This window comes from Fundulus heteroclitus, chromosome 23, assembly GCF_011125445.2.
Source record: "Fundulus heteroclitus isolate FHET01 chromosome 23, MU-UCD_Fhet_4.1, whole genome shotgun sequence".
NCBI classification, from domain to species: Eukaryota; Metazoa; Chordata; class Actinopteri; order Cyprinodontiformes; family Fundulidae; genus Fundulus; species Fundulus heteroclitus.
This window is the reverse complement of record NC_046383.1, coordinates 18689818-18712785: the sequence shown is the minus strand read 5'-3', so window position 1 is coordinate 18712785 and position 22968 is coordinate 18689818. Positions and strand designations below refer to the sequence as shown.

The following is a 22968-nucleotide window of genomic DNA, read 5'->3' as shown; positions in this document are numbered from 1 at the left end:
ATGGAACCATAACCAAACATAACCAAAAAAAATTTTTTTTTAATCTGCTCTATAACATGTGATCATTTTAAATACACAAATTAGACTATATTTAACTAATGTTAATAAATGAATTACAACCAGATTGTAATGCACCAAAGTCTCCATTTGAGTAAAGGTCATTGGATTGCTGCGGTCTTATTTACTATGAAATAAAAAGGAATGTAAAAAGTCTCATTACTAAAAGATAAATGTTTTGTGTTGTACCTAACATTGAATTCAACATATAACTATAAGATTTTAATTTGCCTGTAATCATTTTGCCCTAATTAAAAATAAAAAAATTCCATCTGCACCAGCTATCCGTGCACAAATGTTACAAATGGAACCCCGGGTAACACTTTGGGCACGTATGTTGTAGGCGCTTCCCTGGTTCAACACATCTGAGTCAAAGTAATTGTTCATCTGTGTTGGAGCAGGGATAAATCTAATGCGAGGACTGGATCTGGACACTCTTGTAGAAAGTGGTGTTTATAATGCAGAAGGAATATTATGTATGATTTTCAGGATTTCCTTCACGTTTAAAAGTCTTAAAGATAGGATATGCCCCCCTTTACTCTGACACTCTGAGATAAAATTCATTGCTCACTATAGACACAGCTATGCTCCGAAGAGCTTTATTAGAGAAACTTATCAAATAAACAACATCGTTAAGAGCAAGAAACACAACAGACAAGACAGGGATAAAGTTTTAATGGTTTCAAGCAGGGTTAGCCTTTAAAATAATATCCCAAGCTTTGAACATCTCACTGCGCTGATGTTGAAAACTTGAAAATCATGTATAATCTTCCTTCATATTTACAATTATATGCTGCGGAGTTTTGGTCTATCGCATAAAATGGCAATAAAATGCAGTGAATAGTGAAAGGGGTGTGCAAACCCAAAATTTCTGATGCAATTTCTTTTTTTTACTCTTGTAGACCTTATTTACCCCAGTGTAAAACAACACTACATTACATGTTTTGTAAAACTCAAAATGCATGCAAAGTTTACCAAAGCCGGTAATTTTGTATTCTTTTATAAAGAACACAGCGTGAAGGTTTGTAATTCAAACATCTGTTTACTTGCAAGAGATGACCAAAGAAATCTGTCTCTCTGGTTGCTATTTTCAGAAATGAACACTGATATAGTCTTTCCTCCAGTCATCTCTTTCAGAGTTTAAATCAAACCCTGAAAACAACCACAGGGCTTCAATAAGGGCCAGCTTTGTTGTACAAACAAGAGACACTATGCACACATGTTAAAAAAGTAGCTTTTCACATGGGGCTGTAATTGCCATGTGAGCTTCTTGTAAAACTTTTGTTCAAGCGTTTTTTTTTAGTTTCCCAATCTGGTTTGCATCCATCACGTCTGAAACCAGCAGCAATATTCTTCATTTAATTTATGTAGACACAAAGCAAAAAAGCCTGTCTCTCTATTTCTACATTCATCGCTGCATGCTCTTCGATATTGTTTTCTGGATCAATGCTGTTCTAAATGACATAACTTCAGTCTGAATTTCTGAGTTCCACCATGAGGATGCACGCATCCGTCTTTCCCACCAGTGTTTACCTGGAAGAACACACTGTACTAATACAACTGTATTGTTTCATTTCTTCCTTGTTTTCTCAGCAAAGGTTGGACTTCATGTTGTTTCTTTCACTGGCAAATCAAATGTCTCTTTGAGTTTCGAACAAACTGTGATGGGATCTGATGTCTAATAGAAAATGAGCAATAAAGGGGAAAGATGTTAACTAAAAACAATGATGAACTCCATGTGCAGTCACTGTTTACTCAATCCTGTGTTTTTTTTTTTTTTAATAACCATATAAACAGTTTCTTGGTTCTATTTTCGTCTCTTTATTAGGGGGATGCTTCTGGCTTTTCCCACATCACGGTGTATTCACTGGTGTACTTACAGCAATAGGTTTTTTTTATTAACTACCACATTGTGCAGACTATGACTATGACAAAAAAAAAGATAAATATATTCAGAACAAGATACTCTGGAGGGCATTTGTATGTGCTTCAGTTCTCTGGTGTGTGAAACGTTCATGTACAGGGAGGAAAACTAATCAACAGATTCACTGGGCGGCCTCGGGACTCGCAACCTCACCTTCTGTTATTTTGCGACGGCACTGAGGCCATGTGACGGCTGAGGAGAGACGGGCTGGCCACTGAACACACTCAAAATAACCAAAGCCAGGATTCTGGAGATCTTCTTACATCTAATTTATAACGCAGCTGCTGCCTCCTGAAATGTGGTGTAGTGCTAACAAATGTTAATACGCTAAAAGACGGCGTTAGAATTTAGTTACACATCACAGATAATCCCGTGTTGTAGTCTGACGCTTTGTTAGTAATGCTCATAAATTTAACAGTCGAAATGAAACAGAAAATCCTGCGTTACTCCCGATCTCCAAACAGACGTACCACTATGATATTGAGCAAAAACGTGATTGTTTTACATCATAAGCATAAACTTTAAAACAATAATAAAAAAAACTTTACAGTAATTATACATGTTGCTTTGATAAGGATTATAATTGCAGCTGTTTAAATTTCTGTTCATTTAATTATGATGAACAGAGATATCCTTTATTACCAAAAGTATTCACTCATCTGTCCAAATAACTGTATCCAGGTTTTCTGACCCCTTTCATGGCCACATGGAAGTTTGTATAGAATAAACCCCTTAGGCATCCTGACTGCTTCTACAAACAATGTGTGTAATTGCTCCAATCATGAAATCTCCTCACTACTAAATATTGGACAGTTAAGTGTTAGTAGTATTATAACAAAGTTGAAGTGATTGTGAACAACAGCAACCCAGCCATGAAGTGGCAGGCCATGCAAAATTGTAGAGCAAAGAACAGTCAACCTTCTGCAGAGTCAAGAGCTACAGGAATCCAAATTTAACCTGGTCTTCAGATTATCTCAAGACGGGTGCATAAACTCATTAACTGAAACTTCAGTTAATGAGTTTCCATCACTGAGCAGCTGCATCCAAGCCACAGGATGCAGTAGTGAAAAGCCCATCGCCTCTGGCATCAACAGCAGTGGAGGTGTTTTCTCTGGATCGACAACTCACTAACTGCACAGAGATCTGACCAAAAATCTGATGAATTAGAGCAGAGGCTGTGAGAAAGGCCTCCTCATTCAACAATAGTGACAGACCTCAAACAATTGACCTCTGGAAGAATGGTGAAGATGTTGTGTAAAATACATTCCCACGCCTTGTGGAAAGCCTCCGATGATGTCTGAAGTGCAAATGATGGGCTAAGGTTGTATTAAAGCCTTTTTATTGAAGCTCATGTGTGTGACCAGCCACCTTTGGCAAGACAATGTATACACATGAGGAGTGAAAAAAGGCAAATGAGTCATGCTATTTAAAATCTTAGATTTCAAACTTTTGAATCTCATGTTCTCGAGAGACTGATTTTAAATGAACACATAGCTTTATGTTGAAGAGCAGAACTGACATTCTGCTTTAACTAAGTTTTTAAATCACAAGTCTGGATAGTGGTGGGGTAACCGCTGAGCTCAGTGAGGGCTACATGCAAGAAGGCTTTTGGTTTGAGTCTCTGCCATGGCCTTTCTGCTTGGGGTTTGCCTGTTCTCCCTACGCATGGAAGGAACTTTGGCTTCCTCTAATGGAGTTACCTTAGGTACACGAATGGTTAGTTATTTGTGTCTGTGTCAATCTGTGATAGACCGGTGATCTGTCCAGGGTGTGCCCAGCCTTTTCACCCTGCTAGAGACTGCTAGAGATAGAATAATCACAGATTAGATGGGTACAGAAAATGGATACCAAGCATGCTAATTGGTAAAGAATTTCTCAATGCTTTCTATGCACTCAAATTGTCTAGAAACACATTTACGACCAGGGGTTTTACAATACTGTCTTCAGTTTTACAATAACTGACTTCAACAGACCTGGACTGTCGAAAGTTGAAAAAAAGAGTTTTACAACAAATATCTGTATGTGTTAGATGGCAGCCATATTAGATTTTGGGGACATTGTTGGTGAGGAACGTCTGACTTTCCAAGGGGGGAATTCTAACGTTACAGCAAATTTTTCAGACATAAAAAGTCAAAGGACAAATGGATTGATTTATTTTAAAGGCGAAAACAAGGGGCCTCCCTTACTAAATGTGTAATTTGATCCTGATTCTCTTTTAAACCCGGAAACATGTTTCCACATGATACTTTCAGCTAGATCTTCTCAAAACTAGGAGCAGACGGCTTGGAAGATCACCACGCAAATATTACTCACGGCCAGATACATACAAAATCCTGGCTGTGTCTGTGTGTGGGAGCCACTGAATTAGAGTTTAGTTGAGCAATTACAGCTCATGTGAGCAGCTCCACCCCTATCCTCATATGACACATGAATTAGATTCTTGACATCTCCATCAATTTCTATTACCAGAGTGGCTCCATGAGAGTGGGATGAGAGTGGGAAGGAAATGAGGGATTGGGGCGTGGATGGAGTAGTTGCTTGTCTGCAGGGCTGAAGAGTCACAATTAGGTTCTAAGTGACCTATGTAAAAAAACATTGTTTTAATCTGTATTATAACCATTTATTTCATGGTCACTTTGTTTCCTTTGCTTCTCCTTGTGTCTTGTCTCATCAGAGGCTGACTGTTAAAAGCTCAATTGCAACTGGATAACAAAAATAAGAAAAAATTAATAACAAGTTCCATCTAATCAATGTCCAGCTCAGAGATTTCATTCTGATTTTATTAAATGATTTTTCTGATTTTATTAAATGATTTTGAGGGTTTTTTTTGTCTTCCGACCTCTGTGTGTTTTGCCAAAGTACTAAACTCTGTTTCTGCCCAGATCAGTTTTATGTGACTGACATCAACACTTTAACCGTTGACACATTTTTATTTTGTGCCTTTTCTTCTCTTTATTTCTCCTTGTCAGACTGAAAATGTGTTTTCCTTTGCATTACTCTGCATGTGTTATAATATTGCAGTTATTCTATTTAAAAAACTGACAGATTTTTCAATGTTGGACAGATTTTTGCTTTTTTTTTGGAAGTGATCATCCTTATTTGTTGCTTGTTTTCAATCATACAGGGCAGAACAAGATTTTATATCCACTCTTAATACTACTGAATCCCTTTTTTCTCTCTGGAAGCCAAAATTATGTACTTATGATTTCTTGAAGTGACATTCCTCCAGGCTTTCCAAAGTTCCTTTAAAGTTTTTTTTTTTAGTTTTTTTATTTTAGGTACTTTTTTTTTGTATATTTTATGTTCAGTTTAAAAAGGTGACAACAAACTATATTGTGCAATGCATTTTAAAATAAATTGGGAAATCAAGGAGGAGGACAAAAGAAGTGTCAATGGATTGGTACCTAAATGTGATTTATTTTAATAATTTTAATAAGTCCAGCAAATACCTTTAGACAGGGCCTGAGAAAGTGTCCTCCCATCGTTAATGACTCACTGTGTCCTGAGCCTTTGGCGAATAGCTTGTTGAAACTAAAATACATTTTTTTTGTCTGTTAAACTGTATTATCTTTGGGAATTATAGATTTGACTAAAGACATTAGAACATAGTGCATAGTAGATGCCTGAAGATCCTATTTAAAATTGGTTCATTTGTGAAGTTTGACTGGAAAATTTGAAAAAACCTTGATGTTAGGAGTCCTTTTATTACTGAAGTTAACAGACAACAACACATTCCTCTGAATGTGCTAAGGAACTGAACAAAAAAGTGAAAAAGAGACTGATTTTCAAGAAAATTTGAGGTATCCATACAAAGCGTTTAAGATTCTGATCCAGACAACCTTTAAAGATGACTGTAAAGTTCAATCAATGAGGGCTGACTCGGTCTTTTTTTTACATATGAACTCAAGCCTATTGTTTTCAGCCACTTTGTATCAAGTGCTCCAGCATTTTTCTTGATTGTTGTTTATTTGCTTTATCTGTCAATTGTAAAGCTGTCTTATTGCCTATTTTTGTTTCAATTTGGTGCTTTTTGTTGTTTTTGGATTTCAGGAAAATTTGTGCAGGTGTTCTTGTAAATTATGAGTTTTTTGACTGCAAACTTTTTCTTTGTTAGTCAAGGAAAGAATCCGCCGGATCGACAAACTGGAGAGACAATATTTCCACTCGTCTAAATGTCAAATCAACGAGGCTATCTGAGATTAACCTGACCCAGTGAGCCACTTTAAAACGTGGATATTTCAAAGCTCTTAAGTCTTGATGTGTGTATGCTGGTAATGACCCGCTTAAAGGAGCATCTTGTGCTGCATGGAGGTCCACCATTCAGAGGCCAAAGTCAGACACTGAACAAGAGAGGAGCAAAGATAGCTGTTGATACTGTTCCTTCATAAAATGTGACAGAAGAGATGAAACCAGATACGTGGAGAAAAGAAGACAAGAGGGGGGATGAGATGTGGGATCGATGATGACAGCAATGATAAAGGTCAGTCATAAACAAGAGACTCAGGGACTTTTGCTGCCTGGGAGATCGACTGAGGAGCCAACATTAAAGACCATTTCAGAGTCCAGTGAGAGATCAATAAGCATTTCATTTTCTCTGAAAGACAAACCCACATAAATGTATAATATGTGAGCATTCATAGTGTGGGAACATACTGTAAGCCCTGAAGACATTGGAAATATTTTCACCTGTACGTATTATGCTAAAAACTAAAATAATTTACAGACATTTTGATTTATTTTTGTCTCAACCAAGAGAGAAATCTGTTTGTTCATTTTTTTTGATCATCTCAACTACAAATAGATATAGAAAAAAACATTAATATGCATACAAATGTGTGTGGTACAAAGCTTATTTATAGCCTGTGAATAAGAAAAGCAAAAGTATGATGCCAGTGTGGGGAAGTCAGGTTTAAGGTCAGTGGTAGCTGTCCCCCATAAATGCCAGATTAGTGGATTGCATAACCAAGTTATCACAGACCTCTTGGTTGCTTCCCTGATTAATGCTCTCGTTGTCCAGTCATTGACTTTAGGATGACAGCCATGTTTTTAAAGGTTTGCAGTTTTCCATATTCATTTCTGATTGAACAGTGCTATATGAGACATTCGGAGCTTGGCAGATTAATTTATAACAAGCCCCTTCTTTAAACATCTCCAAAACTTTATCCCTGACCTGCCTGGACTGGTCTTTGGTCTTTGTGATGCTGCTTGTTCACTGTTGTATTCTGACAGAAGAAAAAAAAAACGCTCTTAGGCTTTCACAAAACCACTGGATTGGTACAGAGATCAGGGTGTACACAGGTTGACTTCTAAAGGCACTTAGATGCACATAATTAGGTGTCCTTTCTTCTAGTGTGACAGAGTAAAGAGGCTGGGTGGGTACATAGGCACACTTTACAAATTTTAACTATCTGCACTTCTATCTGCCAGGCTATCCCAGGGGTGTCCAGTTCCAGTCCTAAAGGACAGCTGTCCTGCAGGTTAGATGCGTCGCTGGTCCAACACAGAGGATTCAAAAGGCTTATTTAGTTCTTCAGTATGCAGCAGGAGCCTGTTTACGACCCATCCGTTTAAGCCAGTTGTGTTGAACCTGGTAAACATCTAACACATGCAGGACACGGGCCCACAACGACAAACTTTGGACACCAATGATCTATCATATAAAATTACAATATATTAAAATAAAGTGTGTACTTTTTACATGACAAAATACCAAAGGGTACATCAATATGTTTACATTATGCATAATAAACATCTATTTGGCCAAAAATAGGGTTGTGGATTAACTGAAAGGAACACATTGGCACCAGAATTTATTTAGGGGTATCAAATGAAAAGGGACGGATGCACACACACAGCAGGGATCAATTATTGTTTTCTCGAGAGCCATGTATACTTTTGTTTCTAATTCCCAATTCTGGACTACTTTGTGTAGCCTATAACAATAAATATTGCGACAAAATCCGAAAAAGATAAAAGGGTGGCTGTGAATATTTATCCAAGGCACTATGAGACTATAGTAGGTTTCCTGCATTTGTCTCCTGCTCTCATCCTTCCCATCATCCTCAGCAGGACATTTCCTCAGGATTTATACCTACCAGTTCAGCTCCTGGGTCGATATTTATGAACTACATTAGTGCATCACAGAATGCGTTGCTGCCACGCCGTTGAATCAGACTGCCATCAATCTTTCTCTCAGTGCAGGCAAGCCCCTCCTCATGCGTGGTCCAAACATTTTACAGGGATTTAAAGAGGCTTTCAGGCATCATTGTTACAGGGACAAATTTCCCCCCCGAGCCTGACACCTGCTCACAGATTAGAGAGCTGAACTCTGCCCTCTAGTGGCCAAACGAGATGTGACACAATGCTTTTACTTTCATCAGTATGATCAATATTCAACAGTTTGTTCCAAAAATGTCCCCTCAGACTTGATAAGAGAGACATTAACCAGAGAATGAGACTTGTAACTTGAAATTGTAGAAAGGCGTTTAGTAAAAATGTTTCCAACATACTTGAAACTGATTAAAACTGGCTTGCAGTGACATCATCTGTGATGACAAAGAAGTGATCTGTGGAGCTGATCCTTTTATAAAGATGAGTGGCTCTTCATGGACGTATTTGACCCCCCCCCTTCCCCAAGCCGTATGCATTAAACTGGAAATGAAAACAACAACACAGCTGGTCATTCAGAATAAGAAGAGAAGATACTCAAACAAGACTCATTTAAACAAAAAATATATGTACTCACTTAATGTAAAATATATTAAAATGCATGCACAATTATGCAGTGGAGGCTGTTCTTTTATGATTAATATGAGCAGACAGAAGCATGCGAGAGGGGGGGTTTAAGCGAAAAACTTGTCAGACAGAGACTTTAGTTTAATTAGCAGCAATACGTTTTAATCAGATAGGAGTGAAGGGATTTAATTAGCAGCCAATGGCTGAAAGTAGCAACAGCGTGACCGTGCAGGCTGCTCATAGTGGACACTGGGTGATGGGAAAGCAGGCAGGAAGCTCTGAGCCCTTTAATGGATCTGGAGCTAGAGAGAGAGAGGATGTAAGCAGGGAGGAGGATATGAGGGTGAGGAGAAATGTGTTGAAAGAATGCGGGGTTGAAGTGTGTAGCGTGACTGGTACGGTGGGACAAGCTGCAGGGCGAAAAGGGGATGCTGAAAGCTTTTTAAAAAGGGGTTATCGGACGGGCTGATGGTGGAGCGGCGGATTAGATAGAGCGTAAGAAAGAGGGGAATTATGGGAAGAAGGCTAAACATTTTTAGGTTAGGTTAAAGGAGAGGAAAAGAAAGTTCAAGTTATGTTTATATCAGATGACCCACTTTGTATGTATGAAATTTTACCCAGCGGATTTTGGTTAAAGGTTAACAATGGCCACATGTCTGGCTAGAGGCAAACGCCAACTGTACTGCACTTTACTGCAGTTTTGTACATAGTAAAGGGAAACAGTAGTTAATTATTTCATCAGTAAAGTTAGAGACGGGCTTGAGGAAATGTGCGAAGGAGCGGTAACAAAAGTCCTTCCTTGGAGCAGCTGTCAAACACAGTAAGCACCGCTCCCAGCAGTGACATTGTGGTGCAATAGCACAATGTCACCTCTATTCATGCGAAATGAACAGCCTTTGTGTAATAATCATATCCTCTTGAATATATCACCTGTTACTTATTGGTTGTAACTGGATAAAATCCCTTAGCTGCTATTACTGGTCAAGTGCCATCCAAGCATAAACTATTTTATATACTGCATGTGTGCATTTGAAATTTCAGAGCATTTGCTCTTCATATTGCACATTTGCATTTATTTCCTGTTGTGTTTGGCTGCCCCTTCTACTGCAGCAGCAATTAGACTAATATTGGAGTTTTCTATTCTGGTGGATTTTATTCTGTTCTGTGATGTGCAGAGTTCTGATGCTCTGTCTTGTTTACTGTTTTATTTCTTGACAGGACAAGGGTACATATGTCCTTGTAGGTATGACAGAAGTCCTAGAGAGCGTAGCTATCCTCAGCCTTTTCTTTTAGTTGTCTTTTTTGTATATAAAAATGGGGACAGTTTAGTAATCACTTGAGTTTCAAAAGTAAAAATCTGAGTGAAAAAGCCTTTTTAGTTGACAAATGCATCTCCGATTCTTTGGTTACACAACACTTTACTGGTAAAGACACATATTTCTGTTTTAGACCATATATGCAACTGAAATAACTCTTATTACGTGAGAGAAAGACTAAAAGCAACTGCAAAACCGATCACCTTTGCAGGCGTCAGGTCAGATAATCATACATTTGCAAGATCTCCTTTCCATCAAAAGGTTTCCATCCAATTAAGCTTCAGAATACATCCTCCTGAAAACCACCTGCTTAAACATTGACCATACAAGACCAAGGGATTTCAGGGTCACAAGTCAATAAAAGATAAAAGTAATGAGGGATGCCTTTTTGTCTTTTATACACCATTGCCATGGGAAATGTATTTTTATATATTTTTTAACATTACATGCATCACGTCAACATCAAAGTGCTATTCTTAGTGACTGGTGGAAACCAGGGAATGAGACACAAAACGCTTGTCAAAAATGAACAAACAGTAATACAACAAAGGTAAAATAAAAACTAAAATTTAGCTTCAATGATGGGGATTAAGCAACAAAAGTAGGTCAGGAGAAGAAAAAAGTGGACTTCTTTTCCAATCCTACTAATTTATACCAAGATTTAGAGGCTTTGTTGTGCTGAGTAAACCAGAGCTTCTCCTTCTCGTCTCCGGCTTTTTCCTTACATCATTTGAGCTTTTTAACTCTTGAGATGCAGTGCTCCCCAGTCCTTGCTAGTTGTCTCTTTGACTCTAATTTTCCTAATCACAGCCTCTATTCACCCCTCTTTACCTTACTTTTTTCATCTCTATTCTTTCAGGACCTCTCTAGGCACTTGTTGCTGTAATTGCAATTTTCCTTTTGAAATTCCTAAAAAAATTGTGACAACCAAACATTGTACATTTTATTGGGCTCTTATTGTATAAATAAAAGCAAGTCACTCAAATTTATTTTCAAACATTTCTTACTTTTAAATATGCATAGTTGTGGCTTTGTGTTGAGCCCCTCTGAACCACCTTTCAGGGCCGTTAAAGTAACACTAGTCTTTACCACTTTTACACATCTATCTATTTTAAGTCCTAACAGGATTTCCCAGTTGGAATTAAGTGGTTAAAGCTTTTCATTGTAGCTCTGACTGAATGTTCAGGTTGTTGTCCTGCTATAAGGCCCGTTCTCCAGTCTCTTGGAGCTCCTGTCCTGCACCTTCCTCGGTCTTTATGATGCTAAACATTCTCTAATGTTTTCTTTACTAATAAGGTGACTCCTAAAGCTTGAAGGTTGCCCTACATTTTATCTAGGAGTACAGGGGTAACAAGAAACAAACAAAACAAAAAAAAAAATGGAAAAGCATGCCACATTTTTAAGATTTTTATTTGCATCATTTTCCTTCCTGTATTTTTGTTGGGTCTGCCATATGATACATTAAAAAAAGCACTGCAGGCACTGTTAATGTAGGTTGAGAAGTTTGCGTAAAAGTTACTCTTGTTGTTTACTTCTGACTATAGCATTGTCAGCTAACTGCCTTCAAAGATGAGCCAGTATTCACTCTGCCTCAATATTTTCAGTGCTGTTATATGAGGTACATCAATAGCTCTCCATTATAGGAAATGGGCAGACTCTGCAGCGCTGTAAGATTCTGTTATGGAGAGCTAATGTATTATGCCTCCTCAGCATTGTTATGCCTGCAAAATCAATTATGTGACTAAATGGGCCAAACCCAGCTCAGTTGTGAAAATATGGGATCCCATTGGTGGGCAGGTGAGCAGTTATTGGGATGGCTCCTACAGTTAGTTTTGATTTTTTTCTTTTGCTTTCAGAAATGCAAACGTAAACAAGCACGTCTTTTGGAGAGTGTTAAACAGACAAATGCAATATAATCTGTGCTTCAGCAGTAGGACATCCCCCCCCCCCCCCAAAGACCCTGAAGCTACATCAGAAAATAATTTCATTATTTCATTTTCATCCAGACTGACTCACAGTGAGTCAGGTCGCTAAGTTTTCCCACAGAGTGGGAGGGAGGGTGTGAGCCGTAAGCGGCAGCTGGGGATGGTGGAGGGGAGGGGGAAGAGAAGTTGTCCATGTCGGCAGAGCGCACCAGCCTCTCCACGCAGAGCAACGCAAAGGGGAATCTTCCGGTTTTGCAGACGTCTGCAGTTAAACGGAGACAGGAGCCAGCTGTCCTAGATCACATTTTATCCAATAAAGGCATCGCCAGGCCCGGATGTGTCGATGAATTTCTTCGGGAAACTACAAACCTTCCTGCTGCTGGTGCTCCTCGCAGCGCAAGGTAGGGGACCGCGCTACTTATGTCTGATCGAGACGCAAAAACAAGAACCTCCATTTATCCTGCTGTTGGTACATCTGACTTTTTCCATCTGGCTTAAAACAAACACTGTTAGACTTTACATTAAGTTAACTTTTCTCTTTTTCGTCGCTCCGTGGCAAAAGTAAAGGAGTTTTACGCAAAATGCCAAAGCAGGCGCAACGAAATAAGTTGAAATATTTTATTTTTTTGAAAGCACTAAAAAAGGTCAACTTCGGTGCATCAGCCAAGTTGTTCTATATTTCTGCAAGCAGGCATTTTGATGATGATAAATAGCTCCAATGCCAGTTAGCACACCCTGAAACTCCTCTGGGAGTTCAGGAGCGCACAAAAGCAACACAATGGGGACAGGTTCTTACGTTTTAATACTGGGTCAGCTTTTCATTACAGACTTTTTTTCTACTGAATAAAAATAATTAATCCTTTCTTTTAAATTCTATGCTTGTATGTCTACGTGCACATGGACATTCAGCTGACGAGTCCAACACTAACAGCAATTATAGCTTAGGTAGATCAACCATCCATGCAGAACGTGAGCTAATACATGGGTGTTTTGCATCATTATAATAATTAAATAATCTTTTTTTTTTTTTTGCGATTATCTTCAAGGCTCCAGAGTAGCTGTTTATACCAATCTTACCAAAGTATTCCTGTCCCATGAATTTGTTGTCTAATTTTGTCATACTATATAACCTTAAACCTAACTGTGCTTTTTTGAGTGTGTATTTGGCATTTACACTCAGCTACTCCATCCAGTAAATACTTTTTAGAAACAACTTGTGCTGTAGTTACAGCTGCAAGTCTAGCTAATTATTCACAGACTCTACATTTTGCACATCCTCCTTTTGTAAAACAGATCATGCTTAATCTATTAATGCTTAATAGATTGTAGGAAAAAAATTTTTTTAACATATTTTTTGTCAAGTCTTACCAGGTCTGAACTTAAAGCAGGCCATTCTGACAAATATTTATGATGCAATCTAAGCTATTGTAGCTCAGGATGTATGTCTTTGATCTTTGTTCTGCTGGAAGGTAAACCTGTGCTTGAGTCTCAGGTGTTATTGAGCCTCGGACAGGTTTTATACGAAACACTGTAGTGTATAAAACAACATCCCCACAGCATCATGCTCCTCCCACTGTGTTTTACCATAGGAATATTGTATTCAGGTGATGTCCAGTCTTAATTTCCTGCAACATGTAGCATTTTCTGTGTTCACTATGAAGTTCAGTTCAGTTCAGTATCATTTCATCAGAGCCTCTTCTGTTTTGTTGTGTCCTCTTCATGATCTTTAAAATGGTGTACTCAGTTTTAAATAAATGTGCAACTGTGTAGGATGATAAAAAAATTACAACATGTACTTATATATTTCTGCATGAAAACCACAGACTGTTTACAAGCACTTTAAAAAGTGTGCAAATAACAGCAGGGATGCAAACACTTCATGAGCTTGTTGTGAGCAGTATTGGTTATAAAGACTAACTTTCATAACTTCTTTTAATAGGCTGAATGGGACAGCAAACATTGAGGCAGAGAGTTGTTTTCAGGGGTTTATCTGTAATGACCAGAAACGGGGGACCCAGAATTCAATCAGACAAGAACAGATAGCGTTTAAAGACAGTTTGTTTAGGAGTAAACTGCTGTAGATTACGGGTAAATCACCAGCGTCAGGCACAGGAACCACTGGAAGCGGAGACAACAGGTTAGTGACCAGAGAGAGACTTTGCGAGGTGAAACAGTCACTGAATCTATGGTCACTAACCTTCTCACAATCCGGGAGTGGGCTGGGAAGATGAGTGCAGGTTCCAGTTGGTGGGGTATGTTGCTGGTGATGCCCTAATGCAATCTGGACTCCGGTCAGGGAAGTTCTCAGGGTTTTTCTCCTGGGAGTGGCAGGAGCTCGGTGGTCAAAAGGCAGGCACAGGGTCAGAACCTTGATGGCAGAGTCAGGCAGGATGATCAAGGGGAATAACCAGAGTCCGAAGTCCAAGAGCAGGTTCCGGGTCTCTGATTAGACTCACTTTAATAATCTGGCACTAGTGACTGGTCTGAGAGCTGGTTTTATAGTCAGTGTTGCAGGTGATTCTGGTGAAGACTAATGAGAATGGGACGGAACTGCACATGTATGTCAGATGGGGAATCAGATCAGCACTAGTGCTGAGATCATGAAATTATCGAAATAAGTGGGGGATAACTGGGAGGGGTCTGGTCACAGACTACAAACAGAAAGGAATTAACCACCGGCAGCTAATGGGAAATAGTTTGTCTGTGTCGTAGCAGGGTTACTGTGAGTGTTTGCTGCTGTATCCTAGAAGGGGTTGAGAAGGAACACAGAGAGCAGAGTTTGACCATCTGTATGGTTACCGGTGTGGAGTTCTGGGAAACGTTTATGTCAGTGTGGAGACGCCACAGGGGGGACAGGCAGACAGAGGTTGGGATGGATTCGTACCTGGGCAGAAGTGCTGGGTTTCTTGGAAGACTTCAACACAGCTGGCTTCGGAGAACTCTTCCTGGAGCTTGTAGGGAAACATGAGCTAGACAACTTGCTTGGGTCTTCCAGCAGACACCGAACCGGGGCTGAAGACAGCTGAGGAACTGCTGACTGACAAGGGCATGATTCTTTCATCATGAGTGTGGTCTCTCTCAGAGACCACACTCATGATGACGCCTTCCCTCCTTTTTCTGCTCCTACCAATCAGAGTAGACGATGAGCACCTGTGCTGCAATCTGCCAGTCGCACCCTTCAGGGAGAGAGAGAAGAAAAACACCGGCATAACCACATAGATCTGCTCACAGATTTGTAAACCTGACACCAGCAGATGTTTGCAGGAAGGATCTGTGATCACCCTCCTTTGTGCATCTAGGATGCAGCAGTCTGTCACTGAAGGAGCTCCCCAGTCTTGCTGGAGAGAGTGAAGTTATTTTCACCAGAGTTCTTCTGTCTCCCGCTACCTGCACTGGGCCGGGAGGGCATCTTGGTACAGCCTTCCTGATGCTTAGCTTATCTAACCGTTTCCTCCCATTGGTAGATAAACTGCTGCTCCAACAAACTACACCATAGAAGATGCAACCACAGAGTCCAAACAGGTCTTCAGGAGTGCCCCCAGCAATCAAAAGGATCTTAACCTCCTTAGTGGGTCTGCTCTTATCCTTTTTGTAAAGAGGAGCAGTGTTGTCATTCCAGTCCAGTTTATTGTTCAGCTGAACACCCAGGTACATAAGGTGGATATTCACTGGTGTCAGTGTCATGGCTATGCACCTGCAGAAATCCACCAGCCTCCTTGGTTTTTCCTGTGTTGATAACAAAGTCATGTGTCCACTGTCTGTACTCTAAATGCTGGTTCATGCTTGACACACATAAGTTCCGTGCGGAAATGAGACGCGCCGACAAAACGTATACAGCATTTATGCTCTGTGCGGCTTTTCCTCTGAAGTAGCACTATTCTCCTAGTCTCTAGAGGGCAACATTGCGCTCCTACACCAAGTGTACGACACAACTATGTAGTACGTACAAAACAACTGGATTCTTTACAGAAGTAGAATAGCCAGTTGTTTCCAACATATTAAAGCCTCTTACTTTCCTTCAAGAGTGACGGCAATTGCTGTGCAGAAAATTTGTTGATCACGGTGATCTTTATTGGCTGAATCATAAAGATGCCTATATTTACAAACCTCCGCCAGAAGGAGCTCTCGCTTGTACACCGTGTTTTACTGCACAGGACTGTCCGCATAGTTAGGAATGTTCCTAGGTGTGTGGAGTGGAAAGGTTTGGCTAATTGGAGGGGCATGGTAGCCAAAACGGTGCAATATGGCTTGACGCATCCGGACATTGCAGATGCGTCAAGCATAAACAAGCCTGTAGTCCTCTTTTACTGTGATTATGCCAACTATGGCAGAAGTCTACTTGTACATCAAACTTTTCAGATTTGATTGAAACCATTTATAATTTTCTCTCCATTTCACAAAACCTAGACTTTGAGTTGGTCTATTAAATATAATCCCAGTGAAACATATTGAAGTTTAAAGGGACCATGACAACAAATTACATTTTTCTGTGTTTTTGGAGTTATCATATGATCTGTTGTGAACTGATGAGGCCGTGTGAATGTCAAGAGTGGCTACCAAAGGACCGGCTCATGGGCGGTCTGCTTTGTGTCTTTGCTCGAAAACAGTCAGATCAGAAAACAGTTTATCTTTCTACGTAATTCATTTTCTCTAATCAGAGCACACCATCAAGCAAACAGCCTCAGCTCGCGCTCCGTGGCTTCAGCGGTGTCTGCTTCCTGTTCGAGCCAATACAGAGAGGCGGATCTGGGGCTGCCGCTCTCTGTCTGCTTGTATATCCAATATCCAACCCAAAACCAATACGAAACTGTATTATGTTCATATGTTCAGCACACTTTACTGAAGCTGTTTCCTGAACAGACAAACTGATTTTGAAAAAAACAAAACTGCTGTACCAACACTGAGGGTGGTGACTGCATTACGACTGTCATTACCTGTAAGTTTATTTAATTTCTATATACTGTCTTGACTGATAAACAAATGAGCACTGTCTGAAGCAGCAGGGCAGCAAGCTCTCCACCACAAACGCAGTGGAGACTTCAGTCCCGCTGTGTGGATGATGAGTTGCGCTGGCAGGTAAAAACATTTTGTCAGCTTAGCCTTGCCTGACATCATGCAGCACAAATGCTTCCACTAGCAATAATACCATAATAATGGATTTGTGACGGAGGTGTGGATGGAGAGGGGGGCGGGTTTACCCAGTTTCCCAAACATGGTTGTAGCCAATCAGAGTGAAGTCAACTAGGGAGAGCCACATATTGTTAAGGTACCCAACTTTTTTACTTAGGAGGGAAATCTAGCGTGCCAAAACAACCACCTACAAAAAGATGACATTATTTTTTTTAAACTAAATTCTTTGGAGAATTTACATATGCAGCAATGTCAACTACGTGAAATAATTTATACAGTGATGTCATGGCCCCTTTAAGGTGACAAACTGAAGGGATTCAGTGGATATGAATACTGCTGGTGGCCATTCAGGATTCTACATAGACAAAGCAGGTTAAATCAGTTAGATTTTATTTATATAGCACCAATTCACAGCACGTCATCTTAAGGCACTTTACAAAGTCAAATTCAATCAAATCACACAGTTAGAATCCAGTTCATGCCTACTATTTACAAACAGTTAATTCTATATGATAGATAAGGCAATATAGTTAACATTCCAGCCTAGTTAAACTGCCAGGACTGCTTGTTTCATAGGATTTTGCTTTCTTTTGCATATAAATCCTCTCCATGACAACTTTTACTCTTTTCTTAGGTCTTTGTTAATATAATGCTTCTTTGCTCTTTTGTGAAACTGAATAGCAAACTTTAAAGCACGCTTTTATTTAGCCCTGATTGGAATCAGTTTAAAGAAAGGGTTAATTAATCTAACATTTCAAAAACTTTTTCAGTGAAGAAGGATATTAATAGATTAGCTTGTCATGTTGCATGCCATTATATTGGACTGTTTTAAAGTTGTCATTGAATGTTTTGAGCCATGTTGTTTCATGCTATGTATATTGACAAGATAAACTTAATTAATCAGTCAGTGTAAAAACCTAAAATGACACTTGACACAGTTAAAATACATTTGAATGACATCCAAAACTGTGCCGAAAGTGCTGTGCTATTTAAACATGCATTACCCACCTAAGTTGTTATTTAGGTCCTTAATATTGTCACGTTGACTTCCACAGAGGAGCAATTTATTTAAGGGCAGCTCTAGCGATTTTCACTGAAGGAAAGATAAATTTGTGTGTTTAGAAACACAATTCACGTAGCAATATTAATTTCAAACTAAAAGATGTTTCTATTTCATTTTATTGCAGGCTCTAGTGCTATTTTTGTGTGTCTACAGTAGTGTCTTCTGTGACTTTGGGGATTAAAACTAGACATTTCTAAGGCTTTGGGATGCCCAGAAACCACAGTGAGAGTCAATATCTACAGAAAACATAGAACTGTGGGAATATTTCTCAAAAGTGGCAAGTTTTGGATTAAATTTGAGTTACATACTGTGGTATTACCTTAACCAGCCACTTCATGCTCAAAATCCTCCAGTGTGGCTGAATTAAAACAATTTTGCAAGTAACAGTGAGCCAAGATCCTCTACTGAGATATAAAAGGCTCATCCACAGATTTGGGAAATACTTCATGTCAGCTGTTACCTCCAAGGGTGGCATGGCCAGAGTTACGAGGGAAATTAGTTGGTTACATTGGACCAGGTTGTTTTTTAAAGATTTGAATGTGTGCTGTTTTGTTTCTGATTGAAATTTGTTTGATCTGAAATATTGAAGTATGACTTACACAGGCAGTTCTTAATATTATTGGCATCAAGAAAACAGTTTCTTACCTATACTTGATCATATCTACAAACTGAAGAATAACAAAAATGTTGAGAACAACTGGAACTGCTACAAACAAGGCTCGACAAGTTTATCCTACTGCCACACACAGTGAGTAGGACAGTAAGGGAAATACCTGAACCTGACCTGAACTACAGCAACACAGATTAGAAATAATAATAATAATAATAATAATAATAATAATAATAATAATAATAATAATAATAATAATAATAATAATAATAAATCCTGTTGGGTTTTTCTTTAACTGGAACTGTGGGTTTTAGTGAAACACAACAACGATTGACCTTTTTGAGAACAAGTGTACTGTACCTTGTGGCTTGTGCATGAAACTGTAGAAAAGCACCAGATGGCTACTGTTAAATTATGGCAGCGCATATGTAATGACCTGGTTCTGTTTGTCTTCCATGGGCCATAGAGACCTTCTCATAGTGCAGGGCTTCATGAACTGTTTAAAACACCTGGAGAAAGAAACAGCAATTTAGTGGGTTTAGGCAGAAAACTGAAAAGGATTACTTGATGAACTCCTTGATGCTCTTATAATTTTGAAAAAAAAGTAAATAAGAATAAAAGTCTCTACCTCAAGTGCAGGAGTTTAAGTGTCCTAGTGTCTTGCTCAGGAGTGATGGTAGGATGGAACGGAAGACGGACAGACGAATTAGGGCTGCATCTGCAATAATGTGGGCGCTGCCTGTTGTGGTGGAGAAAAGAGCTGAGCCAAAAAGCAAAGCTCTCCATTTAACGATCCGTCTACACGATTTGACCCACATCTATAGTCATGAGGTATGGATCTTGACCGAAGGAACAAGATCTGGGATACAAGTGGCTGAAATGAGTCAGTTGAGGTGGTTTGGACATCTGATCAGGATGTCTCCCTTTGGAAGCTTTCCAGTCATGTCCTGCTGGAAGGAGACTTCAGGGCAGACCCTGAACTCGCTGGAGGGACTACATATCCCGTCTGGCCTGGGAACACTTTGGGCTCCCCCAGGAGGAGCTGGAGGTGGTGGCTAGGGAGAGGGATGTATTGGTTTCCCTGGATGACCAGTTACTCAGGTGATCCGATCTCAGATAAACGGAAGGCAGCGGATGGATGGAAATTGGATTTTTTTTGTTATTAATTTTTATTTTATTTTTATTTTTTTTTACACTTGGTGTCAATAAATGTGGAGGTTGCTGTAAATATGGACCTTTATTTTAAAAAAATAAATGAAAGGCCTTACATAAGTGTTAAGAGTGAACATATGTAAGTGTTGAGAATAAAACATCAATAAATTAGCTGCTGATTGCCAAAGAATAATTTCCTAACGCTTCTTTGATAAACAAATTAGGCGAGAGTTAAAAACAATGCTGGAGGCAGAATTCTTACTTTGTACATGTGTATGTTGTCTTTATAAAATAAATCGACAGATCATATAGATTATTTTAGGATTTTCAGAATGTCAAAGATGATTTATTTTGTCAGCTTCATGACCATCATTGCCAAACCTTATCTACTGAGGTTAGCCCCTGCATTGTCATTGAGATTTCTTTTGTTTGCTTAAAAACCCTGCATGCAGCTGTAGTTCTGTTCCAGATGTGGGTTCTTCTCATCTCCCATTGGGAGCAGCATTAAGTGCTTTTATGTCATCCTGCCATGTTGGCGGTGTGAAAGCCAGTGTCTTCTCACATCCTGTAACCTGACACAGAGTTATAGCTGAGGGGAGGATTGCTTTCCTCCGTAGAATATACGGGATGAACGCTCTCGATTCCCCCTTTTGTACCCTTCTGTGCCTTTCTCGTTGGCATTAGAGATTTACTGCAGCTTTGCCCTTGAACTCAGAGAATCTGAGAAGAAAGCAGTGCCTTGAAAGCATGACAGTGTCAGTGCTCTCGCAGGAGAACAGATATTCCTCAGCTGACATTAAATGCATTCCCTTCCTATTAGATAGAAAAATAAAACAAAGATTAGTGTATTTTCCTTTCTCTATTCCTTGTGTATTGTGTTCTCCTTTATTCGTCAATGTCTTGGTGACTGGGATAGCTTTTGTGTCATTTTCAGCAGGGACCGTACATGCAGATGAGTTCCTTAAAAAAAAAAATACACTGACACACATATACACATTCATTCCCAGTGGGGATCTGCTTAGTGGGCTTCAAAAGGTATTGTCTCGTTCCATCCAGGATCTGGTGATTTGTCCCCAGAACAGAGGAGATGCTGATCCTGCGGTCCATGGGATTGGGGTATTTTATTTAAAAATAGAATCTGACTGAAGTAGCTCAGAGGTAAGGACGAAGAGCGCTGTTAAACGTGGAGCTGTTTGTTAGAAGTATGACATTCAAAATAAAGTTGCAGCCCGCGGGATGGATTGGCAGCGTGCATCAGCCTATTCTAGGACAGGATGGTTTCCTTCAGGTCTGAAAGAAAGTGATTAGAGATAGACTGCAGATCCCCGCAGCTCCTTGCCTGCATCATCTCCAGCACAAAATAGCTGAGGGAGATGTTCAGCCACGCCTGCATTTCCCCACCATCTAATCCGCATTGTAGTTCATGCTTGACCCCTTATCTAACTTTACTGTGCATTTTAATAGGCTGCGGCTGCATGTTAACAGTGTAAAGAGGATCTGCCTCCAAACTGGCTTGGCCCAAGAGAGCAGGAGCTGCAGGTTGCTGATAATTAAAAAATAGCACAACCCTGAAGAAGCTGATGCTTTAAATCTGCTGAATTAGTTGCAATATAACAATCAAATATTTTAATATTTTGCTTTCAGCAAGGTAGAAAGGGGTTTGAGCGAGTCTCTGTAGCCCTTGTTTAAACATGCTTGTATAGGGATGTCTGCTAACTATTGTCAACTATTTTGGCTCCAAAGACTAAAATGCTCATCTGAGCTTTCCTGTGCAATACAGAAATGCTCTCTGGTTTCACTCCCAGAAGCAATATAGTTGCATTTAAGCTTGACAGGCTACCAGTGTGCATGTGTGTGTGTCTGCTGCTGTGTGGCTTTAGAACTGTGAGGCAGCTTGAGGATCCTCTTAACGCGATTGTCATGTGATTATTGCAACCAAACGCCGGTGCACACATGCTGTGTAGCAACCACAGGCAAAGTATTTTTTTTCCACCCTCCTAAGGACGGGCTTAAAGCATCAACTCTTCCTTCAAACTTAAAGACCCAAACTCACATCTTCTTCAAGGCGATCCTACTGCAGAAATCCTCTGGGACACCCCGGTCTTCTGTGCAGGGAATGACATGGGATTCATTCATAGTTTGAGGGGAAAGAAAGTGAATAGAAAGAGATTAGGCTGAATGAGGGGCCTTAGATGCTGAAGAGGCCATTTTGTCCCCAAACCTTTTGGCTTCTGTTCCTGAAAAACCCTTTTAAAACCGTTGCTTTCTTTGCATATCAAGCCAGATGTCAGTAAATTTGTTCTTGCGTAAAAATATTGTTTAAATCTTAGCCCATGTTTGAAAAAGGGGAAAATGTCATCCTCTTGGATCCCTATTCTCCTTCTGACTTGACTAACCTGGCAAAATGTATGTACTCTTTAATTTTAAAAGATGTAGATTTAAAAGCTATTTATTCTGGACTGCTTTCCCTTGTCTCTGTATTCATAAAAAAAGTTTTGGTTGCCACTGATTTATATGAAGTTTCATCTGTTACATGGAGGCAAGGCAGATTCTTTAATGACCACTACTGGGCTTCAGGCTGGATTTGTGTGATTTATTGGAAATATGGTGGGATTGAATTTTGTATTTGTAGCTTGGATTTACAGAGACTCTTCAATTTGTTATACACTTAATGACTGAGTCAAAATGAAACTCTTAGTTTAGCCATTAGAGCATTTATCACAAAATATATATGTTTCAAAATAATGGCTCAGTTTGTGACCTTCTGGGCTTTGGCTGTCTCATTCTGTTTGAATACAACCCATCTGCTGCATTTGACTTTACTGTATGAGACAGAATTTGCCCCAGTTAAAGTGGGACACCAGGACAGGAGTCCCGCACAAATTGGGACATCTGGTCACTCTACCAGACTCGTGCGTCTGAAGAAACCAACCAGAAACCAGGCGCTCTCTTCACCTCTGAGTCATCACTTTCTTGAAAGCTTTTATGGATTTAATCAGATCTAGTTTTCATCGAAAGGAGTCCTCATCTTTGGGTTAACTTGTCTTAAATATATA

The 22968-nt window shown here is 39.6% G+C and overlaps 1 protein-coding gene across 1 annotated transcript in view; it reads left to right on the top strand.

Moving 5' to 3' along the window:
* The first annotated feature begins 12117 nt into the window (after positions 1-12117).
* The window catches only part of LOC105932623 (neuronal acetylcholine receptor subunit alpha-3), a 45195-nt gene continuing 34344 nt past the window's right edge, over positions 12118-22968 (top strand). The window contains exon 1 of the mRNA XM_036127116.1: positions 12118-12358. Within this exon, the coding sequence (XP_035983009.1) occupies positions 12301-12358 (58 nt within the window). The 5' untranslated portion in view covers positions 12118-12300. The remainder of the gene's footprint in view (positions 12359-22968) is intronic.